The sequence below is a fragment of the Parasteatoda tepidariorum genome, chromosome 9 (genome assembly GCF_043381705.1).
Source record: "Parasteatoda tepidariorum isolate YZ-2023 chromosome 9, CAS_Ptep_4.0, whole genome shotgun sequence".
In the NCBI taxonomy this organism is placed as follows: domain Eukaryota; kingdom Metazoa; phylum Arthropoda; class Arachnida; order Araneae; family Theridiidae; genus Parasteatoda; species Parasteatoda tepidariorum.
In genome coordinates, this window is record NC_092212.1 from 25,956,238 (window position 1) to 25,982,744 (window position 26,507).

Below are 26,507 nucleotides of genomic sequence, written 5' to 3' on the forward strand. Positions count from 1 at the left end.
TCCAGATACTGTAGCGCAAAAAAATTTCAATTTCTAATGTTATGTCTGGATAAATATTTTTATTAATGTTTATTTCCTGGTAAAACTGCCAAGTTTTAGTAAAAATAGAAATTATTGCAATTGATGTTTATAAAAAATATACAATAATGTTAAAGAGAAGAAAAACTATACTAGTTGTCCATAAAAATTATAAAAGATAAATTTATTAAAAAAATAAATAAATAAATTGCAAAGTGGAGAAACAACACTAGGTAGTAACAGTAAATAAAAATAAGAATTTTTTTAAAATAGTTTACTCTAACACGACAATGTTTATAATATGTATGTTGGAATGATTTGTTTGTATATTGTGGTTTTAGGATTAAAATTTTATTTTTGAGAGTCCAATTAGTTAGATAAAGCCTGGAAATTTTTACAAAACATAAAATTTAAATAAAATTCTTTAAAGCAACTAAAGAGAAGCTATTCAAAGACAAAAGTAACAGTTAAAAATTTAAATGTAAACATAAAATATACAAATACAATTTCATTAAATCATATAAAAATGTATTTATCATTTAAGCATTTAAGACGATAAATGTAAAGAAAATAAACAATTCAAATTAAATGAAAATTTTAAATTTGCAAACATTTCTTCATTAAATCAAATAGAGGCTCAATTTAAAAAAGAAATCATCAAAATTCAAGCATGTATAAGTTACAAATTCATTTTATTGCATAAAAATATTAATTTGCTTTTTAATAATTCATAAAATTTGTTAAGTCTGTTTATTTACAAAATATTAGAAAGGTTGATACATATTGTACGGTTATTCAGTATCAAGGATCAGTATTGGCAGAATTTAAATTTTCAACAAAAGTTTTGAAAATCTCAATGCTTTTTTTAAGTCTTGTTTTATTGTAGTCTGGAATTTTGTTTGGAATATTTGCTTCATCATTCATGTCATCTGCTTTAAGAGTTGAATTATATTCATCAATTTCTTTGCAAAGGCGTCTACAAAATAATTAAATATATTTAAAAAGGTGCAAATAATAAAACTTTGAGATTTTAAAAAAAATTTAGTTATTAATAATTAAACCATTTTAAAATGTAACATTACGTAATTTAAAAAATATTTAGGAAAATGAAAAACATTAAAATGAAAAATTAAAAGAATTAAATTTTTAAATTTTTTTTTTTTTTAAGTTTCTAACTTGTGCACAAAATTTAAAATTGGTATTTTTTAAATTGTTTGTATACTTAACACCAAGGATATGTTAAGTTTTTTTTTTCACTCTGCAGTGAATACAAGATTTTACTAACAATAATCTAGTTAATGTAAATGAGAAAGACAACAAAGAAATAATGTAATAGGCACAACAAGTTTGACAGGCAGATGTTTCTGTACTATAAGTGTGTTTTATAGAATAAAAAACTGCTCTTAATACTTGTTTATAGACTTAGTTTTAGAAAAGAACATGGTGTACAAAAATAACATAGAAACAATGTAAAAATCACCCCCCAAAAAAAAGTAATAGCTTATATGAAAGGGTTAGCAAGTACCTAGTATGCATGTCACACAGAACAAAAAACAACTGATAATACTTGTTACTGAATAATGATTTCAATAAGATGTTACAATTAGATATATTATAATTGAAAAATATTATTTAACACTCAATAATTATTTTTAATCAGAATAATTAACTATCAAAGACTTATTTTCTTATGCATGTAGTATTACACTGAAACCTGTTTTTGTGTGTTTTTTTGGGCGGTATATGAAAATTTCAATCAAATTAGAGCATAATTGAGGAAGTTATCTGTAAAAAAATTAGTAGATTTCATCGGTCTTTTAGTGTTTTCGATTTTGGATATGCATTTCATCACATTACATAAGAATTGCATCAGTCAATTACATTACATAAGTATTGAATTCTGCAATTTCACGATTTAATTGTTGAACACACAAGAATTTTCATGTAAATAAATGAAATGTGCAATATCATTGTGATGGAATTTATGCATAGCAATGCAAAACTGCATTGATCGCTAAGTTGGTTTTTGTTAATGAGATAGTTGACTAGTCTCATGCTTTGCTTTAACGAATAGTTTGAAGAAGTTTACTTGAAGGAAGCAAAGAATTGTTTTTTCTTATACCTCTCTGATCTGTGTGACCTCTTAGTTTAACTTTTTGCGTATTTTGCTATATTGAGAACTGTTAAAGCAAAATGAAAATTTTTTGCCCACAATTATAAAATTCCTTTGTCCAAAGATGCCATGCAAAAAATTTTTTTAGTAAATATTTATTATTTTATTTAATAATAGTTGAAAAATTTTGAATTGTACGGTATACAATATTTTATGTCCTTTTAAAATATTTAGTTTTACATGACAAAATGCAAAACTTGAGCGAAATTGAGCTCATGAGAAATTAAATTTTTTATAATCCATCTTTTTTAAAATCGACTTCTCAGAAACTATTAAACCGATTTTGCACTTATTTTGTATGTTAATTTAGATACTTTAAAATGATGTGAAAAGTTGCATACCTTACAATTAAAAAAATTTTTTTTTTTTACTATTATTAAATTAAATAATAAAAAATATTCACTAAATTTTATTTTTTGCATGGAATTATCTTCAGATAAACAAATTTTAAAATTGTGTGCAAAACCTTTTCAATTCGCTTAAGAAGATTTCAAGATATGGCAGATAATACAGAAAAAGTAAAAATAACATTAAGCAGGGTTGCTAACTACTGGCTTTTTGTAAAATTTTTTAAAGAGTGGTTGACATTTAAAAACCAAAGCTTTCAGATATTTCCGAAATTTTGCCAATATTTTAAAAGCCTCAAAACGAAAGAGCTAGAATGAAGTGGCATTGCATACGAACTTTTAAATCATTAATGAGTAGTGCTGTGGAAAATAAGTTTAAATGAATAAAATAATACATTAAAACAATAACTTATTATCACTAGAAATTTTTTTTTTAAAAAAGCGTAGAAAGTTGGCAGCCGTGATTAAGGGATCCAAACTTTGGATCGCTCTGCTGACAAAACTAAGCTGGCAATATTTCCCAAATTGCACCCACCCCTCATGTTTTGGGGGTGCAAAACCCCAATCCAGTGAAATAAAGTATGTTTAGTCAGAGAAAGTATGTTTCTGTGTTTAATTTTGTAACTCAAGATATTGTCTGCACTAATTAATTAATATATTTGAAGTCACCCCCTTGAACCATTAAGAATGAGTCCTAGAACATTAAGATATGTTAAAAAGTTAGTCAGGATGCTCTGGTTTTTTTTCTATTTGACGAACTGTACTTTAGTACAAATTACTTATTGAGTTGACAATTACAAATACCATATTAAATTTTATAATCAAATGCTTTTAAGTGTGAATACTTAAACCAGAGATTCTGATCTCTGGTTGGAGTTTTAAGTAGCAAACATTAAAAATTTTATTTGTTTCCTCAAGCTTTTTGAGTAGTTTAACAACAAAATGTATTTCTGCTAATTTAAGACACTATGAACTAATTAGGAATAAAAATTAGTAAGTCACATTTTGTTTTGTATTTTGAAATGTTGTCAAATGAAATGAGAAGGATGTGTATCATAATAATGTTATTAAAAAAGTCAAAATTTTATAAACTAAGTAGAAATGACAGGTAACACAATAAATAATTGTAATAACTGCCAAAAAACCATCAGAAAAGATGAGAATTTGCGACAAAATAGAGTAAGAACATTGCATATTAAAAATGACAGAATGAAAGACGTCGAAGTGGCCAAAAATATCAGAAAACTATGTGAATTACCATATTAAATCCTTATGAATCAGGTGTGTATAGTTTACAAAAAATTCGTAGTAGTTGGAATTTCTGTTTAAACTGACACTTAAATTCTATTTTTTAATTTAATATTTTTGTGTAAAACTAAAATAAAGAAAAAGAGTAATTTTTTTGAAAGATCAGATTGTAAAAATTTATAGCTTTCTGGTACTATATTAAATTTAATTTCTTTAAATTTAGTTCTGATAATGCTTATATTTAAGCAATTTTTTTTGTTCCCTTTTACTAAAAACGATCACCAAACGCAATACCAGAAAGAAACTGAACAAAATGGTGGTTTTTCCATTTTGTCCAGCTTTTACTCTAGTTTGTACTAGTGTCCTAGAAGAAATAGGTTCCTTCATGACAATTATGTTTCAAAATATAGTAAAAGAAAATTTAAAATACTTACGATATGGTTGGTACATCAAAAGGATCAAAAGAATCAATTTCATTTGGATCAATGGGAACACATACACAGCCTGTTTTAGGATGAACACAAAATGGAGCTTTTAACAAATGGTTTAAACCTTTTGTTACATTGATATCCAACCTGGGATAGCATAACTGGAACATTACTTCAGTAATGAAATGTTTAGAACGATTCTTGGAGCCTTTCTATATTAAAATAAAAAGTACAGAACTTTCTTTTGCAGAAAAGTTTTAAAAATAGAGCATAAATGGGTAGTTTTATAGAAAATAATTTGAAGATACACAATCCAAAAAATAAAATATCATAGAAACAGGGTATCTGCTACATTTTAGATTTTCAAATTCATGACTAATTCCAAGAATTTTTCATGACTTTACGAAGTTACTATTTTCTCTGACATAAACACAATAGTAAATTTAAAAAAGCATAATAATAACATTGATTGAAATTATAGGTGTAACCGAAACTGTTATACTCTGCATCTTCATATTTATAGATTTTTAATTTAAAAAACAGAGAAAATAAAGATCTGAAGCAACAAAATAGCTCAGAAGTAATTGTTTTTCCACAGAATTATATTCTAAAGATACTTTTTCCTGTTCACTGGAAAGGAAAGAAATACTCCCAATTTTTCTGTTCTCATTTCGGAATAAAAATAATTCATTAATCACTGGTTTGCTTCAACTAGAATTTTAAAAGATAAAATAAAAAAATAAATAATAAAAATTCTGAAATCACAGAAGTTTAAAAGATAATTCGCTCTAGAAATGACGCTTTTTTGTGAGTTTTTTTTTCATTTTTCGAAAGAACATGATAAAAACATTTTATATTTTCATAAAATATGACTGTGAGTGGGGAGTTTGTTACAAATTCAGATATTCGGAACACCAAGAAATTGGGGGAGGGGTAAATTCCAGTTTAATAATTAGATATTTTGGCGACCTAAATTCATGACTTTCCATGACTTTTTTTAAAAAAAAAATAGATAAAATCATGACAAATTTTGTTCATTACCAAAATTCATAACTTTCCATGATTTTTCATGACTTTCCAGGTGCGCAGATACCCTGTAGAAAGTCTAAATAAAGTTGATAAATCATAATTTCGAAGAACAATTTAAAAACTTGACATTTGTTTTTTGTTACGTAAGAAAAAGCCTTGGTGCAAAGTTCTGAAAACTTTAAAAAGCTTTATATAAGCAGCTTTTAAAAGAAAATCAAATAAAAATTTCTTTAAATCTGTCTACTCAACAAAACTAAAAATTCAAATCTTATAGCTGTGGTGGAACTTGAATTTATAAATGTTGAACAGGGTGACCAATCAAAAGAAAAATCAGTCAAAAAAGATATAAAATAGCAAAATTTTCTAAATAATTTTTTCCCAGTTTATTATTAAAAATGAACATTAAAAAGAATGTAGTTTAAAATATACATGAATGGTTATGCTAATACATAGTAATAGTTACGAATTCCTTATTATTCAGATATTGAATATTGATAATTAAATAATATAAATTAAAATTTAACCACTTTCTAGACTCACCTTCATCGCATTTAACATTCAGTCATTTACATTATAGTTACGATGGATAAATATGCCAACTTGGAGGAATTTCTTTGGTTTCAATTTCAGCCAATTTTTTAGTGGATCAAACATGCTTTGTGTATTGAATAAAGTTGAGTTTTCAATTTCAGAAAAAAATATTTAGTATAATTTAAGTTGACTATTATTTTTTAAATGAGTCAACAAATTTTATAAATATATAAAGTTTCTTAATAATTATTAACTGATATAAATAAAGACAAAAAATGATATATGTATAAAAGGATTCTCAATCCTTAAGGTATTTTCCCTTATTTTTCTATGTAAAATAGCTCTGACTGAAAAAGCAAATAACACATTAATGGAGCAAGCTACAGAAGTTACAATAGTCTCACACAGATAAATGTTCCCTGGCAAGACAAGTCTTAATGAAAAAAGAGTAATCTCTTTACTAGGCCATTTAATACTTTAACTGCCGACCCGGAACTCATGTAGGAGTATGAGTCGTTTCCTTAACTGTGTATGTTTTTTTCTTTTTTGTGTGTTCAATAAAGATTCTGTGTTTGACAGGAAGATATTTTGTACAATTCAGGTAGCGAATCAGTTGTTGAAATAAGGAGCATCACCAGTTAATCCGTTAATAATTCAAAACAAGCCATTTTTTAAAAAAGTGTACACAATGCAAAATATTATTAAAAAATTTGATTTGGTTTCATTTAGGAGATATTTACATGTTCTTGTATTTTCAGAACTAGAAAATAAGCAAAAAATTAAAAGAAAAAATTATGCCAGATTTGCAACTATTGAATTTCAATATTTGTTATTTTTCAATAATTTTTACAAAATCTTTATAGTAATACTCTTGATTTCCATTGCATGATATATGAGAAAAAATATTTTTGTTATGTAGAAAAGCTGTCATTTTAATAACCCTTGATAAGTAAATTTAAATCACTTTTGCTAATCTTTTTACTGATAGACTTATTAAAAATATACTTATTCTTATACTTCCTTTATGTCAAACAAATTAGTATAGCTTAAAGGAAATACCAAATCATAGAAATACATAGCTTTGTCAAATGTGCATTTTAAGAATGGCCTCAGCATTATTGTTCACAAAGAGAATTTTTTTACTAAATTAATGATGTACTACAACTTTATAGTTCAGAGTTCCCACTTATCTTGTAATGTTTTCGAGATAGAGAAGATAAATCTGCAGTTTTGCACTGTAAGTAGTTTCATCTTGAAGTGAATACTCGCTTTACAATTAGATACTATGTTTATACTAGAACTGCAGCAATTCTGCTATTTAGTCAGTGGATATGGACTTGAAAGGGCAACAGAATATTGTTAAATAAATAAGTAAATTAGGACAGTTCTAATCATAACAGTTAAAAATAAAGAGTTCAAAATTTTTTATTTAAATCATTTTAGTCTATTTTATTTATTTAACTGTACACAAAAAATGATTAAAAAATACTCACTTGATGCATTACTGTTTCTTCAACTTCCTTAATGACTTTCCACTTTTTAGCACTACCACTTTCATTAATTAAGCCACTTTTCAGTATGTCTTTACCAGTTATTTAACATTAAGTAAAATGACATGATTAACAAAAAGTAAGACAATTATAACTTGAAGTAGTGCAATTAAATCCTTACTTATTAGCACTACCACTTACATCTTAAGCCACTTTTCCATCATGTCTTTACCAGATATTTCACATTAAGTAAAATGACAGGATAATCAAAAAATGAGATATTTATAACTTGATGTAGTGCAATTGAAACCTTACAAAATAAAATGGCTCATTAGATTTAGCTGACAAATAAAAGTTTAAATTTTCAATTCAGTAGAAACCCAAATAATTTAACTACACATTTTAAGTATAAAAAGTAAATTTGAATAATCATTAAAGAAACATAAAATTTGCATGAAAAATGGAAAAAGATATTCTTGAACAAATAAGTTTAGAGTAAGAATCCAAAATTAGTATCTTGCAGGGAAAAAAATTACTTTAAATAACACAAGAAATAAAGAATATTTTTACTCCGATATTAAAAAGTTTGCATTTTTTGTAGTCTGAAATTATAAGGAAAAAAATTTAAATGAAAAATGCCTAGTTTCAATAAACTAAAATATTTAACTACAATTTAAGTACATATATTAAAAGGATATTTTGATCTAAACACATGGAAATGACTTTCTCACAGTTTTCAGAACTCTCAAAGAAATCTTGTTTATTTATTATAAGATCTTCAAAATACTCTTTAATGATTGTGTCAGCTTCACTAAAATAAGAAGACACTTGAATTAATAATAGAAAATTCATAACAATCGTATGAGAATTGAAAGTAGTAACTTTAATAATAAAATGAATAGAGTTTCAAATTTTATAACTTTTCTACTAAGTTAAAACTAGGAGGCTGAACATAAGAAGGATTGAAGGTCAGGGGTGATTGTGGGCCCAACTAAAAAATCCTGAAAATTTCTTGAGTAAAATCATTCAAAAAATGTATATCTTTATAAATTTAAATCATTGTTCAAAACATGATATTCTGAAAGAATTATATGCAGCATAATTTAAATGAATAATTATGTGTAAGTTTACTTTTATCTCTAATCACATTTATTATTCTACCAGAAAAAATATTTACAAATGAAAGAGATGCCAAGTATAAATTCTAGTTCTAATATTTTTAAATAAAATATACAAGAATTTTTATATATAAATGTGATCGATGATTTTTTGAAACTCCTGAACTTTAGAATTCCAGAAACTTTCGGATTGCGGTTAGTGAAAAATCCGGAATGCAATCACCCCTGGAAGGTGCCAATTTGGCCTTCTTCACATTGTTTGTATGTAGATTAATTACACGTCCAAAATCTCAAAATAGAATCATATTTAATCTAATAAAAACCAATTATAGACTTGATCATCAAAATTCTATGGTATTTTATTCAATTTGAATTATACAAAAATATTTGATTAAACAGAAAACTGACTTTTCAATTATATTTATAGCATATTAGTTTCTAAGATTTTTGAGTCTCCTTTTCTCAATAAATAATAATTATACATATGTTAAAATACTTTTAACCGACCAGATTTATGGGCACATGATGCGCCCACTTAAAGCTTGGGGGGAATTTGTACACTAAATAAAACGAATAGTTTTTTTTTGGGGGGGGGGGGATTTTNTTTTCTTTTTTTTAAGTACATAAATAAAAGAAGCAACGTAGCACTATTTCGAACAAGCTAACATGGAAGGGGGAAGTCAGCAAATTTTTTTTGGGAGGGGATGAATGCACCCAAGAGCTTGGGGGGGATGGGGGCCACTGTATACATTTCTATAAGGCTAACATATGATTATTAAATAACCACTTAAATTGGATCAAATTAAGAAAAGTCAGAAATACTCAACACTTTCAGAAAGTTACTTCTCTAAATTACAGAGTAAAAAAGAAAAAAAAAACGAGAGGGGCCAAATTGTCTTCCATCTGTTGTTCTAATGTTAAAAACTATGTTAAACATTGTGTTAAAACATCATTAACATTATGTTCAAACTGACACACATATTAACAGAACTGCATTTTAGTATAATATTCTTAACTGAAAAAAAAAGAGCATAATTTTAAGTACTTTTACGCTAATTTACTAGCAACTTTATTTTGCACAAACTGAACTAAAAATGTGTATTAAAAACTCTGTCAAAGAGAATGAGATTTCAAAGGTAATTGGATCCACTTTTTCTAGCATTTTCAATGGTATAATTTTGTTACTAATCTGTTAAAGAAATTGCCTAAATGCTAGTAGCAATTGAAGTAATTTATTTATAAAATTTTTTTCTTCATAAAAATAATTTTTTTAAAATTTTACTAATTACTAACATATGTGCAGTATATATATTTATGTATAGATAGTGGAAGGTGGAGTAATACCAAGCAGCTAACATTTAAAAGGCTTTGGGAGATTGATTTAACCAAGATATTTATTGTCCAGTTATGTACAATATATATTTTTTGATAAGTCATAGATATATTAGTTTTTTTTAAATTTTTTATAAAGGATTTTTTCTAGAAAAAGTCTTAACCACCCAGTTTTACCACACTGGTGCGGTAAAAAAGGGTACACACGTTAAAATTAAAGAAATACTAGAATTTCAGTGAAAAGTAACAGGCATTTCTATTTTATATAGCAATTTAATAAAATTATGCATGTTATTTACACGTGATACAGTTCAGACACTTAAGGGGTAGGGGGGAAAAGAAGGACAATCGTCTTGCGGGCCCAACCGAAATTGCTGATTAATATTTTCTTCAAAAGAAAATGGCTGAAAATTTGTTTTTATCTATTTAAAAACTCAGTCTTCAAACATTCAATAAAATATGAAAATAAGGCTTTTTGTGCTTTGGAAAGGGGCCCAATAAATTTTGTCATTAGGCGCATGAAACTTTTGTTCAGCCTTGGATGCAGTTACATTCTTCTACCGTTGCACTGCAGCTTACGTGGTCCTAGAATAGACGCACATCAAGGGGTGGGATCAGGCAGAGTAGTACCAGGTTTTACCGTGTAAGCAGAGGTTATCCAAACGACACAGTACAGTTCTATTTATTGAGTTAAATATTTATTGTTTGTTAGGTAATAAATTTTTAGTATACGTTTAAAATGCTAGAAAAAAAGTAATTTGCACGACTGTAATGACCAAAAAATAAGGGTAGCTTGAAAACCTGAGAGCATTAGAGAGTTGATATAGTAAAATTAACTTATGTACACAGGCCATCAACAACATGCATTTATGGTAGATCCTTATTGACTAATTAAGTGTAACTCACAGTTACTCCACAAGAAAATGGAACTAAATTTGCAAAAATCAAGGTTTCCAGTTCTATTCCACTACCCAGTTCCATCCCACTCTCACCTATGTATATATATATTAAATATGAAATAAATAATGCAATATTAAAAATAAATATTTATTTAGAATGTTGCATTTGTTGAATCTATTATTTAATTTTAACATCACGATCGTATATATTTAAACTTAGAATACAACATAAGGGAAAGAAGAGATAATTTAAGATCGATTTACGCTACTAAGTAAAAAGACTAAAATATTAAATACTAAAAAAAAAGAAAAGATTAAAATACTAAAAAGAATAAGTTAGTAAAATAAATTCAGACTAAAATAATGATCAACATTATTAAAGTTATCTCAGTGCAACCGTTAAGAATTACAACAAAAAAAATCATCTTGTTAAAACGTATCTCTTAGTCTCGAATTAAAGAAGATGTTACTTATTATTTTGTGATCTTAATAAGGCCATATATGATCTTAATATGGCAATCATACAACGTTTGATGTATATGTGCAATAATGCCTCTTCACTAAAACACAATGTTCAACAGATAATCACCACTACTGCAATATTTCTTCCATAAAACTAAAACAAATGTCTCCATATTGATAATAAAATGTGTTTGTATAATGACGACTAATGAACTTCAAAGTAAGTAAGAATTTATAACTCATGAAGAAAAGTATAAACATTTGTCTTACCCGATGCTTGGATGTAACATTTCAGGTAAATGAACTTTTTTTGATTTATATTCACCACCCTAAAAGAAATGACAGAATAAAGCATAACTGTTTAATAAACCTAATTACTGTCTTTATGCAATCGTTTCCTTGTATTTAAAAAAGTACATTAAAATTTATTTTTATTATCGAGTCCCTTTATCGAAATTAAAATATCTTGATTAATGTATCTCTAAAAACAATTTTTTCGAGCAAAATCATCATAATACTTAAAAAAAAAAAAAGAGAGAAATATGCTTGTGGCCTGTTCTCTGTCATATTTCATAAATATAAATGAAGTAATATTTTGTTAAAAATGTATATACTATTCTGAAAACATTAATACAATAAATTAATCTGAATACATAGATAAATTGCAACAAACTAGTCATACTGTATTAGATTAATTAGAGATCCAGCAAATTTATCACAAACACAAATATTCAAAAATATAAAAAAATACAAAGAACTGAAATAATAATAGTAAAAAAATAAAAATGTTGCAAAATTACTTTTATTTAATGTTTAGATATCAAAAAGAGAATGGGGAATGAACTTAAAAGTCAATTTATTTTCATACCCTCACAACACTAAGATATTCAACAATGGCTGTCCGCGCAGTTGGGCTTAGTTCTCTAGCTTGTTTATCACACACCCAACAATGAATACCTCTTCTTCCAGAATAAACCCATAAAAGATGATCAAAACCAAAGTCCTCTATAAAAATAAAACAAATGTATAACATTGAATCTTAATTGACATTACAACAGTATTTAACTAGAAAACAGTATCAATGAATAAAAAAAGTACATATTATGTTCTTTAGTATAACCCCCCATTAAAAACAACCCTTCCATTTTATGATTTGCAATTGCAATTTTGTTTGCCATTTTATGCTGTTTATAGATGCAATGTTATTTTAAAGTTTATTAGAGTGTCAAAACTGCACCATTTATTACAATAGTGCAGGGTTTGAAAAAACCCGTGATTTAGAAAAGTTTTAAAGAAAAATTATTGAAACCATCGTTTTCTTTGGTACCCCTATGTAACAAATGTAAAGAAACCCTCTTTGAATGAAAAGGGAGTAATATGACCCCCAAAATTCACATCCAAGTTTTAGGGGGTAGTAATTTAATATCAGTCATAATCTGTGTAACATTCTTTTCAAAATACACAATAAATTTATCAACAGTATTTTCATTGGTTTAAAATGACATGCATCCTTTTTGGGAAATGCCAGTTGCCTTGCATGTATTTTATAATTAAAACATGTGGTCTTTACAGTTATCTTGACTTATGCAGGGGTGATTGTGAGCCCAACTCAAAAATCCTGAAAATTTTTTGAGTAAAATCTTTAATATTTCAAAACTTGAAATCTAAATAAATTTTGTACAGCATAATTTAAATGAATAATTATGTGTAAGTTTACTTTTATCTCTTATCATGTTTATTATTCTATCAGAAAAAATATTTACAAATGAAAGAGATCCCAAGTATAAATTCTAGTTCTAATATTTTTAAATGATATATACAAGAAATTTTATGCATAAATGTGATCGATAATTACTTGAAACTTCTGGACTTTTGGATTTCAGGAAACATTCTGACCGTGATTAGTGAAAAATCCAGATTTTTTCCGGAGCACAATCATCTATATTTATTGAAAATGGCAGCCCCGAACCATCATATCATTTTTAACCAATGAAGTATTATTTTAAAAGGAGCTTTTATACATACACTAGTATATAAAAAAGTTACATTATTATTAACTTTTGTTAAAAATGGCTCTGTTCAAAATGGATCAATTTTTTTTAGCTAGGGGCAAGAACATTTATTTTTGATCTACATACGTTGATCTTTATATTGAGCATTGACTGTATTAAGGAATCCATATCTGTTGAAAACTCAAAGTGTAAATTAAAACACAATATTATAAAGTACAGATTATGAAGAATAAAGGATTAAAAGCAGTCTCATAAATTTATCAAAATAGAGTGAAGTTGGATGAGTTGACCTGCGATATTAGTCGCATAACCTGTTAACTTGAAAATTAGTTACATAATTTGTAAACTAGATTTAAAATGAAAGAAAATAATTTATAAAATATACACAACAAAGATTATAATGATGTTGGATACAGGAAAAAATTAATGGTCGCCATCAACTGACTAAATATAACATATGGTGTCAGAAGATTTCACGGCATTCTGAATTTTATACGTCATGCTTGTTACTTTACATTTTTCTTCATTTTAGAAATGAATTATATAATGTTTACCACATTTTGAGAAATGTTTCAAAAGAAATGTTTAGTAATATTACTAACAACAGTTTTTTTTAAAAATTGTTAAAACTTTCAATATTTGAAAAATAAACTACACTGTTAAATGGGCCAGTGGGCACTGTTAAATAGTGGCCACTAGCAAGTTACATTATTTTTTAATTTTGTTACCATAGTATGGGAGTATCGAACAAAATTATATTGCAGAAACATACCTCTTAAAGCTCGATCAAGAATCTTTAAAGCAATGGTCATAAAAACCCAACATTTTCGACAAATATCAGCTCCGCTACAACATGTCCGAATTTCATCATAGTCTGTCATATCAATATCAAAAACTAGCTCTTTTTCGACTGGATGGAAATTTGAGGCAGTTCGTTGGTCACTTGGCTTTAAAAAATAAATAAAAAATATAAATATTTCAGGTACAATATAGTTAAAATAAACATTTCATTATATAAATGTCACTATAACTATAAACTCATTTCATTCTTAGAAATACTAAAATAAAGAAAACCAGGTTAGAATTAGGGCAAACTTTTATGATATCTAAATAAAAGTTTTATTTTGTAGGGTGACCAGGGGTAATTCACGATCACTCTGTTTCTGGGGTAAATAATGATCACCTAAGTTTTATTTTTAAAAAAAAATTTTTTTTTTAATTTGAGACCTGGACAAGAATGCTTATACACTTCACTAAAGTATAACTACATTTACTTAATAATAGTTTTTTGTTTAATCTAACAAAATAAGTATCTTTTAAACTGCTTTCTGTATTTTCCATTTCAAAGATGGGTTCCAAAAAGTGCACATTTCTGCAAAGATCCTCCTCCTTCTCTTAATAATAAATATTTTGAGTTACTTTCTATTTCTTTGATATAAAAGTAGTGTAAGCTTTTGTTTAATTGTTTCACATCTACTGTAAACATTATAATTGATTATAAGAAACTATATCAAATGTTGCCCCCTACAGATGGGGTAATTATTGATCACTGGGGTAATTCCTGATCATTGTCATTTCTTCTTATAAATAGTATATAAATTAGCTAATAAATAACTAATTGTCTTTTCTTAAATAACAGTTCATATTTATTAAGTGGAACAACTATAAAATATATTTTATCTGCCATCACAAAATTTGTTTTTAACTGTATACCAGACTGTATTCTGATTTGCACCATTTCTGGTTTGTCTTACCTTGCTTCTATCTTAATTTTATGTGTGTACATTGTTAGAATAATTTTTAAGTTTATAAATTAGCCTAGTATAAATATGGTGAGAAATTATTAGCCTAAAAAGGATACTAAGCTTCTAGAAAGCAAAATTAGTGAATTTCTTTTAATGATTGAAAATGAAAATTTCAGTGTGAGAGCTGCTGCCAGAGCTGTTGACATACCTTACTTAACTTTACACTTTCCCTTAATGAAGTTAAAAAATCCAGCAAAAGTAACCCATGTGGGAACTCTCTTATATTTCAGAAGAACATGAGAATGAGTTGGCTGATTGCCTAAAATGTATGGCACGATGCAAAGATTTTTGAAAATTTAAAGTGTTAATCGTTCTTCTTGCTTTTAAATAAATCATTTTATTAGCTGCTTAAACATATCTTTTTGGTTTATTTGTTTGATCTTGATGTCTTATTTGTTAATTACCATTATATAATTATTTTTAAACAGCCCCTTTACAATAAAAACTGGTGATCAGTAATTACCCCAGAAGTGATCAGGAATTACCCCAGAAATGATCAAGACCAGGGGTAATTCCTGATCACTAAAAATTTAAAATCTTTTAAATTCTAATTAGATTTTCAAACAAAAGAAGGTGGCATAGGACTCATCTCATATAGCCTCAAACTTCCAGTAAATATTAAAATTCTATTTTGAATAGTTTTTTCACAAAATAGATGTTTGCATTTTTTGATCAAGAATTACCCCAGGTCACCCTACTTTTCAGTATTTCATATAGTTACAACATTAAAGTAGTTTGAATGCCTGAACAAAAAATTATTACTTTTCTTACAAAACATTTTCTTGTAAAAAATATTGATATTTTAAAAATATTTACAAGCTCAAGTAAAATTTATGGTTAACTTTGAACTTAAATAAAGCATGTTTTAGATAAAGGGTTGAATTATAAAAGTAATTTTCAACAACACATTTTCTGTTAATTTTTCTCTACCACTATGATTTTATTTATTATTATTTGCTTGAAATTAAAAGTGGTATACTTAATATCACATTATAACGTAACAATTTATGAAAAAAATTTGTAAATGTTTATAAAAAACATATTGAAAATGGGTTTTGTAACTTAACATTTTGTAATTAAACAGTANGAGTGCATCTTTATGGATAGCTGATGATTCAAATTATCGTATGGATAAAGTGAAAAAATTGAAAAGTGCTAATTTTCAATAATATTGATCATAAAATGAAATTTGTCCCATTCATCCCCACTCTCCTCACATATCTGTCAAAATATTCAAATGTTTGAAATACTAAAATTGCAATAAAATATTAATTTTACACAATGCTACTAAACCATCAGGCAAAAAACATTTAACTAATTTTATAATAACCAAAAATTAAATAGAAATTTAAAAAACAAAATTTATACTATGTTACACTGATTATCTGAACAAAATCAATTAATTTATATTTTATTCCAATAAAATTTGGTACTAAATTAGTGTTAATGCAACAAAAAACTTTAGGATTATTGAATAAATTTAATTTTTATGTATAACAATTAATTTGTTTTTAAGAAATAAAAATGATATCGTAACAATGTAAAATCTCTCAAAAGGGCATATTTCCATATCATGATCTGTCACGTCAACTACAACTTTCAAATTGATTTTAAACTTGCAAATTTAAAAAAGAAAAAAAAAAAAAACAGAGGCTAACTCAGAGGTAACTACAAGTTGTACCCTTCTGTAATTTCTTTTAAAAACTTCAGTGGGCTGCTACCAAGAAGTTGCCAAGACTTGGAGCTTATTCTGCTGCAGATCACGATACAAAAATCCTTATTCCCAAAAGATGATTACAATGCAACAAAACAAGTTATAAATAGCTAACAAATATTTAACTTTATGTTAGAAGCAGATTCTGCTATCTCAATAAAGACTCAAGAATAAAAAATTTAAAATATTTCTAAAAAAAACCAAAGAATGGCTTTTTTAATAAAACCTGGGTATTTTTTTTAAAAACTGGATTCTTACTCGACATGAATACACCGCTCCAATGTCGATTTTAAAAGGACATTTTTGTATGATTTCTTTTTTCAATTCCTCTTCGTCCCTAAAAGATTGATAGCGAATGTATACATCATCTCGAAGAGTGAAGGAGAATTCTCGATTAATGAACAGCTTATCTATAATAAATGAACAACATAAGAACTCAGAATTTTAAATTTAATGCACAAAATTAAACAGCATAGTAATATTACATATACAAAACATTATACAATAATATATTTATTATACACAATGTAATATTAAATATAAGAACAATTACCATCATTGTATCGAAGCCATTTATAGTAAAGAGAAAATGGAAACAATCGATTATAGTAGGTAGGTAACAAGTCAGGAAAAACGTTTGCGTCAAAAGACTCATTCATATTTTCGTCTGGAGTATCAACTTCCATTATGATAATTAATAAATTGATTAAAAAAATATAATTTAATGGGCAAGATATTCCGAAGTTTCGCGCTAAATAATTATTTTTGAATGCGCTTTAAGCTGCCTATTTCTGCTAGGCACAGAAGTTGTTGCCTTGCTTACTAACCTGATTGAAGGAAATTTCCTACAAAACTTATGAAATGTATTTCAAATAATAACGGCAACTTCTATTTACAAGTTTTATAGGTGGTGTTTTCTACACTAGGAAGTGAATAGTATTTCTTCTATGCATAGTACTTGTTATACCTGATTTATACCTGTATTATTCATGTTTACGAAAGTCCCGCAGTGGACTGATCGTTAAGACACGGTTCCCAACAGATCACCGAAGTCAAGCATCACTGGCTTCGGTCAGTGTGCGGGTTGGTGACCACTTGGATCAGCTTGCGTAGGGACCGAGGGTGTGCAGTATTGGTCCTCGTTAAACTGTTCTACAGTAAAGTGCTCGACTTCGCGTGCAGGTCGTCGGGTTACCGAAGCGAGGGTGCCATCCCCTCTGTAGAGGATCAAAATTGTAATGGCATGTCATCGGATCATCCTCAGGGATGTTTCCCAGACCGTCGCCAATAGCCCATTGTGCAGATCTAGTGCGACGTAAATGAACAACAACAACATGCTTACAAAGAGTTCTAAGTCTAAAACTCGAAGTGGCTCTCGTTGCGTAGCTTAAAATTTTAAACTTAACATTTGAAAAAAAGAAAAAAAGGAATAGTTATAAAGCATTTATCACCGTGTCAACAATATACTAAGTTTAAAATTTAAACCTAAACTAGTAAGTTAATTTGTAAAATGAACTTGATCTCACGAGGAGATGTTGCTGTTTAAATTAAGAGAAAATTACTCACAAATTTAAATTATCGTAATACTTGTTACTAAATTTTTTTTCTCCGAAGTTTTATTTGTATAGAATAGAGTAAGGAAAAGACTTTATGTTCATTTTAATAAAATTTTGTTTTTATTTAAAATAATAAATAAATTCGAAAATATTTCAAAGTTCTCAGATTAACTTTTTTTGCTATGCCAAGGAAATCAATGTTAACAAATTAACGATGAGAAAATAAAGATTTACTTCATATATATANCCCAAATATGTTCAATAATGTTCATGTCTGGGGAATTTGGTGGCCAGCGGAAGTGTCTAAATTCAGGAGAGTGCCGCTGGCCACCAAATTCCCCAGACATGAACATTATTGAACATATTTGGGATGCCTTGCAACGGGATATATAAATTTGCAATGCTGTCAATGGTAAAGTGCAAAATACATGCTCCCTCGTCACAGCTGGGGATCGAACCACCGACCTCTAGGATTGTTGACTCTAATTTAATTTGCTTTAAATTTCTTCAATTGTCAGAAGAAATAAATCCTTATAGTTTATATTAAGAAAAGGCATACTGTACATCTTAACATATTCAGCTCGAATATTATCTACTTAATGTGTAAATGAAGAAATCTAAGAGTGCGAGTTTTTGATTGCCATGTTAAGAATAGGAAAATCCGTGATTCAGTTTTGCTGTGTAAAATCTTCCAAAACATTTGCTACTGAAAAAAAATGTTTCCATTTGTGTTAGTATAGAGTTTTCATATTTTGTCCAATCCTTGTATGTAGATTTTATAGTTTTAGCCTTATTTTGAAGGTAGTGCTTTTTCAAAATAATATATCGATTTGGTGCAAAAATATGCAGGATCAAAGCTGAACATTTGCAGAGATACCAACTTGCTCCCGACAGAGGATAAATATTTTCCAGTGGTAGTCTTTTAATGTATGATTGGTTTAGTAAATTTGATTTATAGGGTTTTTACTCGCTACTAATTCCAAATAATTGAAAAGCTTATATGAAGCTCCACTTTGTTACAGTTAAGCCGTGTTGAGTCTTTTAAAACGTCAGCAAAATTTATCGAAAATCTGAAATTTTTAGTTTTATAACCATCGTTGAACTGCCGACCCAATTTTTGGATTTACGACTACTAATGTTCAACTACGTAGCCTTGTAATTTTCAACCTAATCCAGAAAACTTCTGAATCAAGTATTCGGAGAAATTTGCCTCAGTGGAAGACTTTTTGATGAAACTAACCAGCATTTGCGTCAAATGGGGAGGAAAATCACGAAGACCATCCACGGTTAGCAAGACGCAAAGGGACTCTAACCCATGATCCGTTTACCACTGAGGATATTCTTACGTCAGCACTGTGGTCGGTGCAATTCGGATGTAGGATTCGTATCATTCAGCCATTGCTGGGATTTGAACCCGGTTCACCTCATTGGAAGGCGAACGCTCTATTCTCTAAGCCATCACGACTCACAAATTTTAGTTTGTAGTTCTCTACTGTTTTTTTTAAATGTTTTTGGAATCATAAGCAGTTGGCACCTCTGTATTTGGTGGTAAAGTATAAGAAAATCTCACTTTTCTAGTGGTTTTGATTGGTTTTCATACGTCTTAATATTATACAGTGACACAAAATTGCCCTTTTACAGGAAGGTTTCGTTTTTTATTACCATATTATTGTTTCAGATTTTTCATAAAGCAGAATTTGAGAAAGAATCATAGGTTACAAATTAAAGGGTTCGTTAATGATGGAATTTTAACTAACAATATGGTATAAAAATAACGTTTTCGAAATAGATGGAAGTATATATTTAATCTAAGTAGATATTTCTTTCTGGTACTTACCACTTTAACTTTGAAAAGGCCTAAATATAGATTTTTATATTATTCATACGTATGGCAGGCAAAACTTTTTCCGGTTCTGAAGAACGTTAATAAAGAAACAAATGGCTACTACTTTTATTTTTTTAAAATAAGGAACCGTCTCAACAGCACAAGTGAAGATCAGAGGTGCGCATCGGTTTATATCTGAAAGATAATTCAGAGATAAATGAATTTCAAAGTATAAAATTTTCAAGAGCAAGCATTTGATTGAAATAGTATAAAAAAATTTCATGCAATCACAAGTATTCATTTACATCTCGTAAAAATTTCTGAAAAAAATTTAGTTTTTGATGCTGATCAAAAATAAAATTTTAAAATCGGGTTGGACGATAACCATTTTTTCCTCAAAATTTCGCCCCAATCCTTCCTCATGAGTTTTCCTGCTTTATTCATCACTACACTTTTCTTTCATCATTTTGCCTACTCATGAGCAGGAATCATTTTTCCTTAGTACGGCCCAATTTAATTGTGCAATAACTCTCGGGAAGAACTGATTTTTCCCACTACTAACTCGTTAAATTAAGTTTCACTTTTTAGATTTGCTAAAATTTAGTATAAAATGCAACTGATGGCGATCGAAATCCAATTTGTACTTTAGTGACCCTTGGTTTATACTAAATAAACATTTACAAATGGTAGAATAAAGCTTAATTGAAAATCTGTATTGCCTTTTATGTCAAAGCTAATCTAAACAAATCTCTAAGAAGCTAATAAGAAAAATTACTTTTCGTCATTTTTTTAAAAGTAAATTATCTTCTTGTCACTCTGTATGGCAAATTAATGAAAATTCTTCACAACCAATTCTCAAGTTATGGTCTTTTAAATTAAATATTTGTTTCACCTATTGCATTGTTTTAAGTCTATAGCTTATTTTAATGAAGATTCATGTTACAATAAATAAATAAACACATAAAAGAATTTTATTTACAGAAAAATAGAAAACTTTATTAATGATAATTATATATTTTTATCGACGTCAAGAAAAATTCTGCAAATAAGATAAAATTCTTCCAACATTCCTCTGTAAAACCAATGAACATGAAATAGGATTTTGATGATAAGTAGGATACATAAACAGTGATATTTAGTCGTCATAGAAAGAACAATTCATTTTAAGTTAGTTTTCATAAATGTACATATTCATTTCTGTGTTTTCTTATTTTACGAAGAGAAAAATATTCAAGTAAATTTCTCGGATCAATTTGTATTAAATTTCATCTGTACATGAGCAATTGTTTGTTGGTCATATGGTTGGTGCGTTGTTGTTGAGCGTTTGTTTTTCTTCCTTATGATTGCTAGTTTTTTCACAGTTGTCCAAACATTATAGTGGGAGGAGACGCTAATGTATGTTTACCTGAATCTGATTTATCAGAATATGAGTTCTCAGAATGTAATTCATCAGAATGTAAATGATCAGAATGTGGTTCATCAGTATTTGGTCTTCTAATTTGTCTCCAATTAATACTGAAATTTAGAGAAAAATTCACAGTTATGAATTTATTTTCAATCCATAGCAAATATATTTATTAGAGAGGTAAATTAAAAAAAAAAATGTTAAAAAATACACTAAAATATGTAAATTATGTAAAAACTGAAGTTTAAAAATATAGTTTTTACTTTTAAAGGGGATAAGAAAGTCTTATTCATGTACAATTGCTAAAATATAAATTTTCTTAGCGGGCAAAAAAAAAAAAAAAAAAAAAAATCAANAAAAAAAAAAAAAAAAAAAAAAAAAAAAAAAAAAAAAAAAAAAAAAAAAAATTCACAGTTGTGTCGCTAAAATTTTGTTTAACTAAAATAATTGATTGACAGTGCATTTATTGATGAGAGAATTCCAGAAAATGCTGATTGTGTTAAAAAAAACAATTTTATAAATCTTTAGGAAAAATCATCTCTGCTTATATCGTCAGAAATAGGCTACTAATTAAAGGAAATTCAATGAATCACTAAAAAGTAATTTCATACCATTCACAAGTACAAGGATTGTAATTTTTTTCAAACTCTTCAGCCTCTTCCACAGTTTTAGGAATTTTTTGACCATCCGTTTCAGGAAGAAATAGGGCGCATAAGACTGCGATGACCATAAGACTACCGAATACATAAAAAGGTACGAATCCACCAAACTGGTTCTAAAAATTTTAAATATGCAAATAAAGTATCATTTTTAATATTTATAAGCAATTTATTGCATAATAAATTTATTTTAAAGAGCAAGAATGCTTCATTAATTAATATGCTTTTTAATAATTTACTTTTTGAAACCTAATAAAGTAAAAGTAAATTTTTGTGTATGATTCCAATTCCTTAAAAAATAATTTTATAATTTTAATTAAATAATAATTTTATAATTTTTTCTGAAAATTTGCTGATTGTTATGTAAACATATAATAAATATTTAAACATGTACCATTTTTTTTTTTTTTTTTGCATTGCGAAAAATTATTTTAAATTCAAAATAGAATACGCAAAACGTTCTTAATTGCCAACCAATTATTTTTTTTTTATAAATTTGCGCTTATTTATTTTAATTTATAGGAGTTAAACTTTGAATTTTAATTCGAATGCCAAAGGTGTTGACGCAGTTTTACAAAACGTTAAAAGAAAAAAAAAATAGTTGATTCAATTATGAAGCCAAAATACATTTTTGAGTAAAGATTCAGAGATTCTTAGACCCTAAAAATACTATAATGCAGTAGCTACAGTACCCAATAAAAATGATAAATGGTTTCAAACTTCTGTTAAAGACTGACAAAATATTTAAGCTTTATATTGTATTCTAATCCAATATTATCAAAACTGGAAGTTAGAGACTCAAATAATTATCACTAAAGTTATTAACATGCCACGGTTATCAAAATATTCTACCTAACCAATAAAATATATGTATGCTCTCCATCTTACAATTACTATAGAATTTTCTTAGTTTCAGAATATATTTTGCCAAATGGTAGTAGCTAAGGTGCTATGCTTCATATTGTATTAAATTCAAATTAAAAAGATTTTGCCGGCTACTACATTCAACTAACTTAAACAAACATGTCAAATTTCAGTTTGACAAATGGTCATGCTTTAAGTGTTGATAAAAGTTTGATTAAAATGCCACTAGTTTTGGATTTTTTTGCTTTTGTGTATTACCTGCGGAAGAATATTTTGCAGAAACTTCAAATGTTAGTGGGTATGATAATGTTAAATTCTCTCAAATAAATTTTGGAAATTTTTTTATTTAATCGAAATTTCAAGAAAAAAGGCCATATCCAGGGTCAATTTTCTTCACTATTTTACCACTACAAGTGCATGACGCTGCAGTAGATTTTAATTATGACTTTATTGGTGCAGCAATCGTTCCATAGCTCTGCATTAGAATTCAATCATCACACTCTAACAATTTACTTGCACTGCAGTCGCATTTAGTAGCGCAGCAATAGCAGCACATTAACCAAATATATTCAAGAATCTGTTTTATGATTTTAGCAGTCAATTCTTATCTGTTATGTTTTTTTCCTAAATAATTCATGATTAAAACGAGTTAAAGATAAAGTTACATATAATGGAGAAGAGTCATAGTTTGATAGTAAGAATTGAATTATGACTATGTCGTAATTCTCTCGACGAATTTTTTTTTTTTTTTAATTTTTAACACGACGTTGCGACCAATCATAAATAATTTTAATGAGATAACTGCCAAAACCATTTTTACATTTTTGCAAATTGTTCTCTAATTTCAATGCTTTGTGGGGATTTTTTTAAAATTTATTTATTTTTTTGACGAAAGGTAATTAATTTTGCGAAAGTCTTAAAAAAATAAAAATATAAACATAAAATCAAAACTTTAACTTCAATTATTTTGTGAATTTTCTTACCAGAAATACAATATACGAAGAAAAGCACGCTGCAAAAGTTCCTGCAAAAAAACTAAGTTTTATGCCCAAAGACTTGAGTGGAACTGGGAGTAAATCTGGTAACTCTGGACAAAAAGCGTACAAAGCATTGTACGCTATACTTACACCAGCTTTAGCTATTATTGTTACTATGATATTAAATCGTTGATATTCTGCAACAAAAAATTTTTAAGCAAAATTAATAAATATTATCATTTATATTATAAAAAAAAGTAGCTCACAATTCTTACAAATAAGGTAAATTATATTCTCGTTTAGTAGATGTAAGAGCTAGATGTTTCAACTTGCCGTGAAGTTAGATTTACTTATGAGCTTGATGTTTCAGTTTGCCGTGTTGTAAATTTATTTACAAGCATTATGTTTCAATTGGTTTACCAAAAATATTCACGTGGTGTGGTAAAGAACCCTTTAAGGCAAATGAAAGTTTCTCTGAATGAGCAACAACTTTTCCTTTCAACCGGAATATCCATGTATTTGAGATTAAGAATTATTCCTTTAATCGTGATTGTTTTACGATAAACTTTCTAAAACAAGGAACATAATGCACGATACAAATTTTGCTACCACTAAAATGATTTTGGTGGATTACTGAGAGGCCTGGGCAATGTTCGTGCAATTCTTAGGAAGTTTCAATAGTGCTGTTAATGTTCTAATTAAGAAGCTACAAAATTCTTTTTATAACTTTCAATTTAAAGTTACAAATTCTATTTTATGATCTGGTTGGCCTAGATGGGCTCCTGAGGCCAATAATGGCCCTTTTCTCATTCATCCTGTAATGAGAACATATGCAAAAACAATAGACAGATTACATAAAATGCAACAAATAATGTCACAGATCAAGGTAGAGAAAAAAGAATGGCACTTTGCCATGGTAATAAGTAACAAATAATTGAATGTATAGAAAAGTTCAAGACATATTTACAAGTAGGGAAACGAAAATTACAAGAAGGAAAAATATTTACAAAAAATGGGAAGAATTAACAAATATTCATAATGAATAACGTTAAAATCATGAAAAACTTCTTTAACAAAAAAGTGTACCTCTGTTAAAGTAGAGACGGGTTTGAATTCACGAGCCGTGACACTCACTATCATTTTCATAAATAAATATTAAAAGAATTTTGTCTTTCACAACATATTAATTATTTAAAAAAGTATAGTTAATCATGCAATAATTCCATTACAGCAGTGTTTCCCAAAATGTGGAGCGCGTACCCCCAGGGGTACGGGAGCAGTTTAGCTGGGGTACGCGTTTTTATGCGAAATATCTTGCAACAAACGAAAATTTCAAAACATTTTAGTTAAAAAGTTATTTTTAGCTAGCCATGAAAATTTACGATTATGTATTTTTCAATTGACTATTTTTAGAGTTAACAGTTAATTAATTAATAGTGGTGTCAACAGCCAGTTGTGATTTTTAACTTTTGTACAATTTTTTTATAGTAAAAAATACATTCATTTTTTTATTAGTGGTACACAGCGTTACGAAAAATTTAGAAAGGGTACACAAAAGTCATAAGTTTGGGAAACACTACATTACAGCTATAGTTTAGTACCACAGGAAATATGTTGATAGGTAGTGTATTGGTTGAGTCAAATGCTATAACATAAAGCCACCTCCTCCTAAAACTAAACACATTCGCATGGGTTTTTAAAAGTAGTAGAGTTTGACCATTATGCAATGAAAACCATCAGTTTTTAGAACGTGAGAACATAGCAAAAATCTCAGTGCGCTGCAGCAAAGCCGCATTAACTTATTCATCGGATTTTTGCCAAGCACCAAATAAAAAAGTCATGAGGGGGAAGTCAATTGGTTGAACATGTGATGAAATCAATGGGAAATTAAACATAATTAAGATTAAATTAGATTAGAATATAATAATATAATATTTACAGGGGTCAGAATAATATTTATACATACGCAAAAGTAATAAAATAGAAAACAATAGAGAAATAAAATAATAGAGAGATAATATAAAATAAATACAACTATTTTCACATTTACACGAGATTGACGAGAAAATTTGTCATCGGCAAAGAAAAGATTATATAAGCGTTAGTCAAGCATCTACCTTGTCTGTGACTCTATTATAGTGATGATCCAGGTGTCCTGGCAATACCACTCGTCACTGGATCACTCATTACACTAAGGTTACCAATTGATTGTCCCCACGCCTGAGACTCATTTCAGTAAACAAATTTACACAATAGCCATTTAATACAAAATCTTATAGTGGTAGCATATATTTGTCCTAAAATCTGTTTAATTAATGTATAAGATTAGTTTCTGTTACTTTTTTGGTAACCACCGCATACTAATTCATCAAATGCATACCCATACCTGCCAACTCTTCCGGAAGATTTTATTTTCATATTTAAAGTGGTAGTAAATATATATTATTTTTTCTCTTATAAATTTAATTTTTAAATGATTTTGATCACCACTATTCTTACAAAAATTAAGCACATATATAAATATGCGTTACTATCATGGTTGCCAACTTAAGTTTTCTCAAATACAACGTATTTGTTTGCTTAAAATTGAAGTTTTAATTCCATTTTAATACCAC

General features: G+C 27.7%; 2 protein-coding genes across 2 annotated transcripts in view; both read right to left on the minus strand.

The window, feature by feature from the left end:
* Positions 1 to 693: 693 nt before the first annotated feature.
* LOC107445887 (DNA primase small subunit) lies at positions 694 to 17,387 on the minus strand. Its single transcript, XM_043049929.2, has 9 exons — positions 17,160 to 17,387; positions 16,865 to 17,016; positions 13,860 to 14,034; positions 11,944 to 12,080; positions 11,346 to 11,404; positions 7,963 to 8,075; positions 7,268 to 7,365; positions 4,221 to 4,426; positions 694 to 994 (listed from the first exon to the last, which is right to left on the minus strand). Exons 1-9 carry the CDS (start codon positions 17,290 to 17,292, stop codon positions 820 to 822), a joined length of 1,248 nt encoding a protein of 415 aa, XP_042905863.1. The 5' UTR covers positions 17,293 to 17,387; the 3' UTR covers positions 694 to 819.
* A 3,627-nt stretch (positions 17,388 to 21,014) lies between these two features.
* LOC122270851 (organic cation transporter protein-like) overlaps positions 21,015 to 26,507 on the minus strand; it is a gene marked incomplete in the record, with an annotated part of 19,648 nt that continues 14,155 nt past the window's right edge. Inside the window, 3 exon segments of the mRNA XM_071185637.1 lie at positions 21,015 to 21,502; positions 22,004 to 22,167; positions 23,899 to 24,089. Of these exon segments, the coding sequence (XP_071041738.1) occupies positions 21,343 to 21,502; positions 22,004 to 22,167; positions 23,899 to 24,089 (515 nt within the window).

Bases quoted from the DNA above. Each gene is read 5' to 3' on its own strand.
- LOC107445887 (XM_043049929.2), bottom strand. From the start codon at position 17,292: ATGGAAGTTGATACTCCAGACGAAAATATGAATGAGTCTTTTGACGCA. The intron at 12,081-13,859 runs GTATGTTTCTGC...TTATTTTTATAG, and splicing joins TCTTGATCGAGCTTTAAGAG to AGGACTTTGGTTTTGATCAT. The intron at 7,366-7,962 runs ATATCCTTTTAA...AATGTTAAATAA, and splicing joins TTCCATGTGTTTAGATCAAA to CTGGTAAAGACATACTGAAA.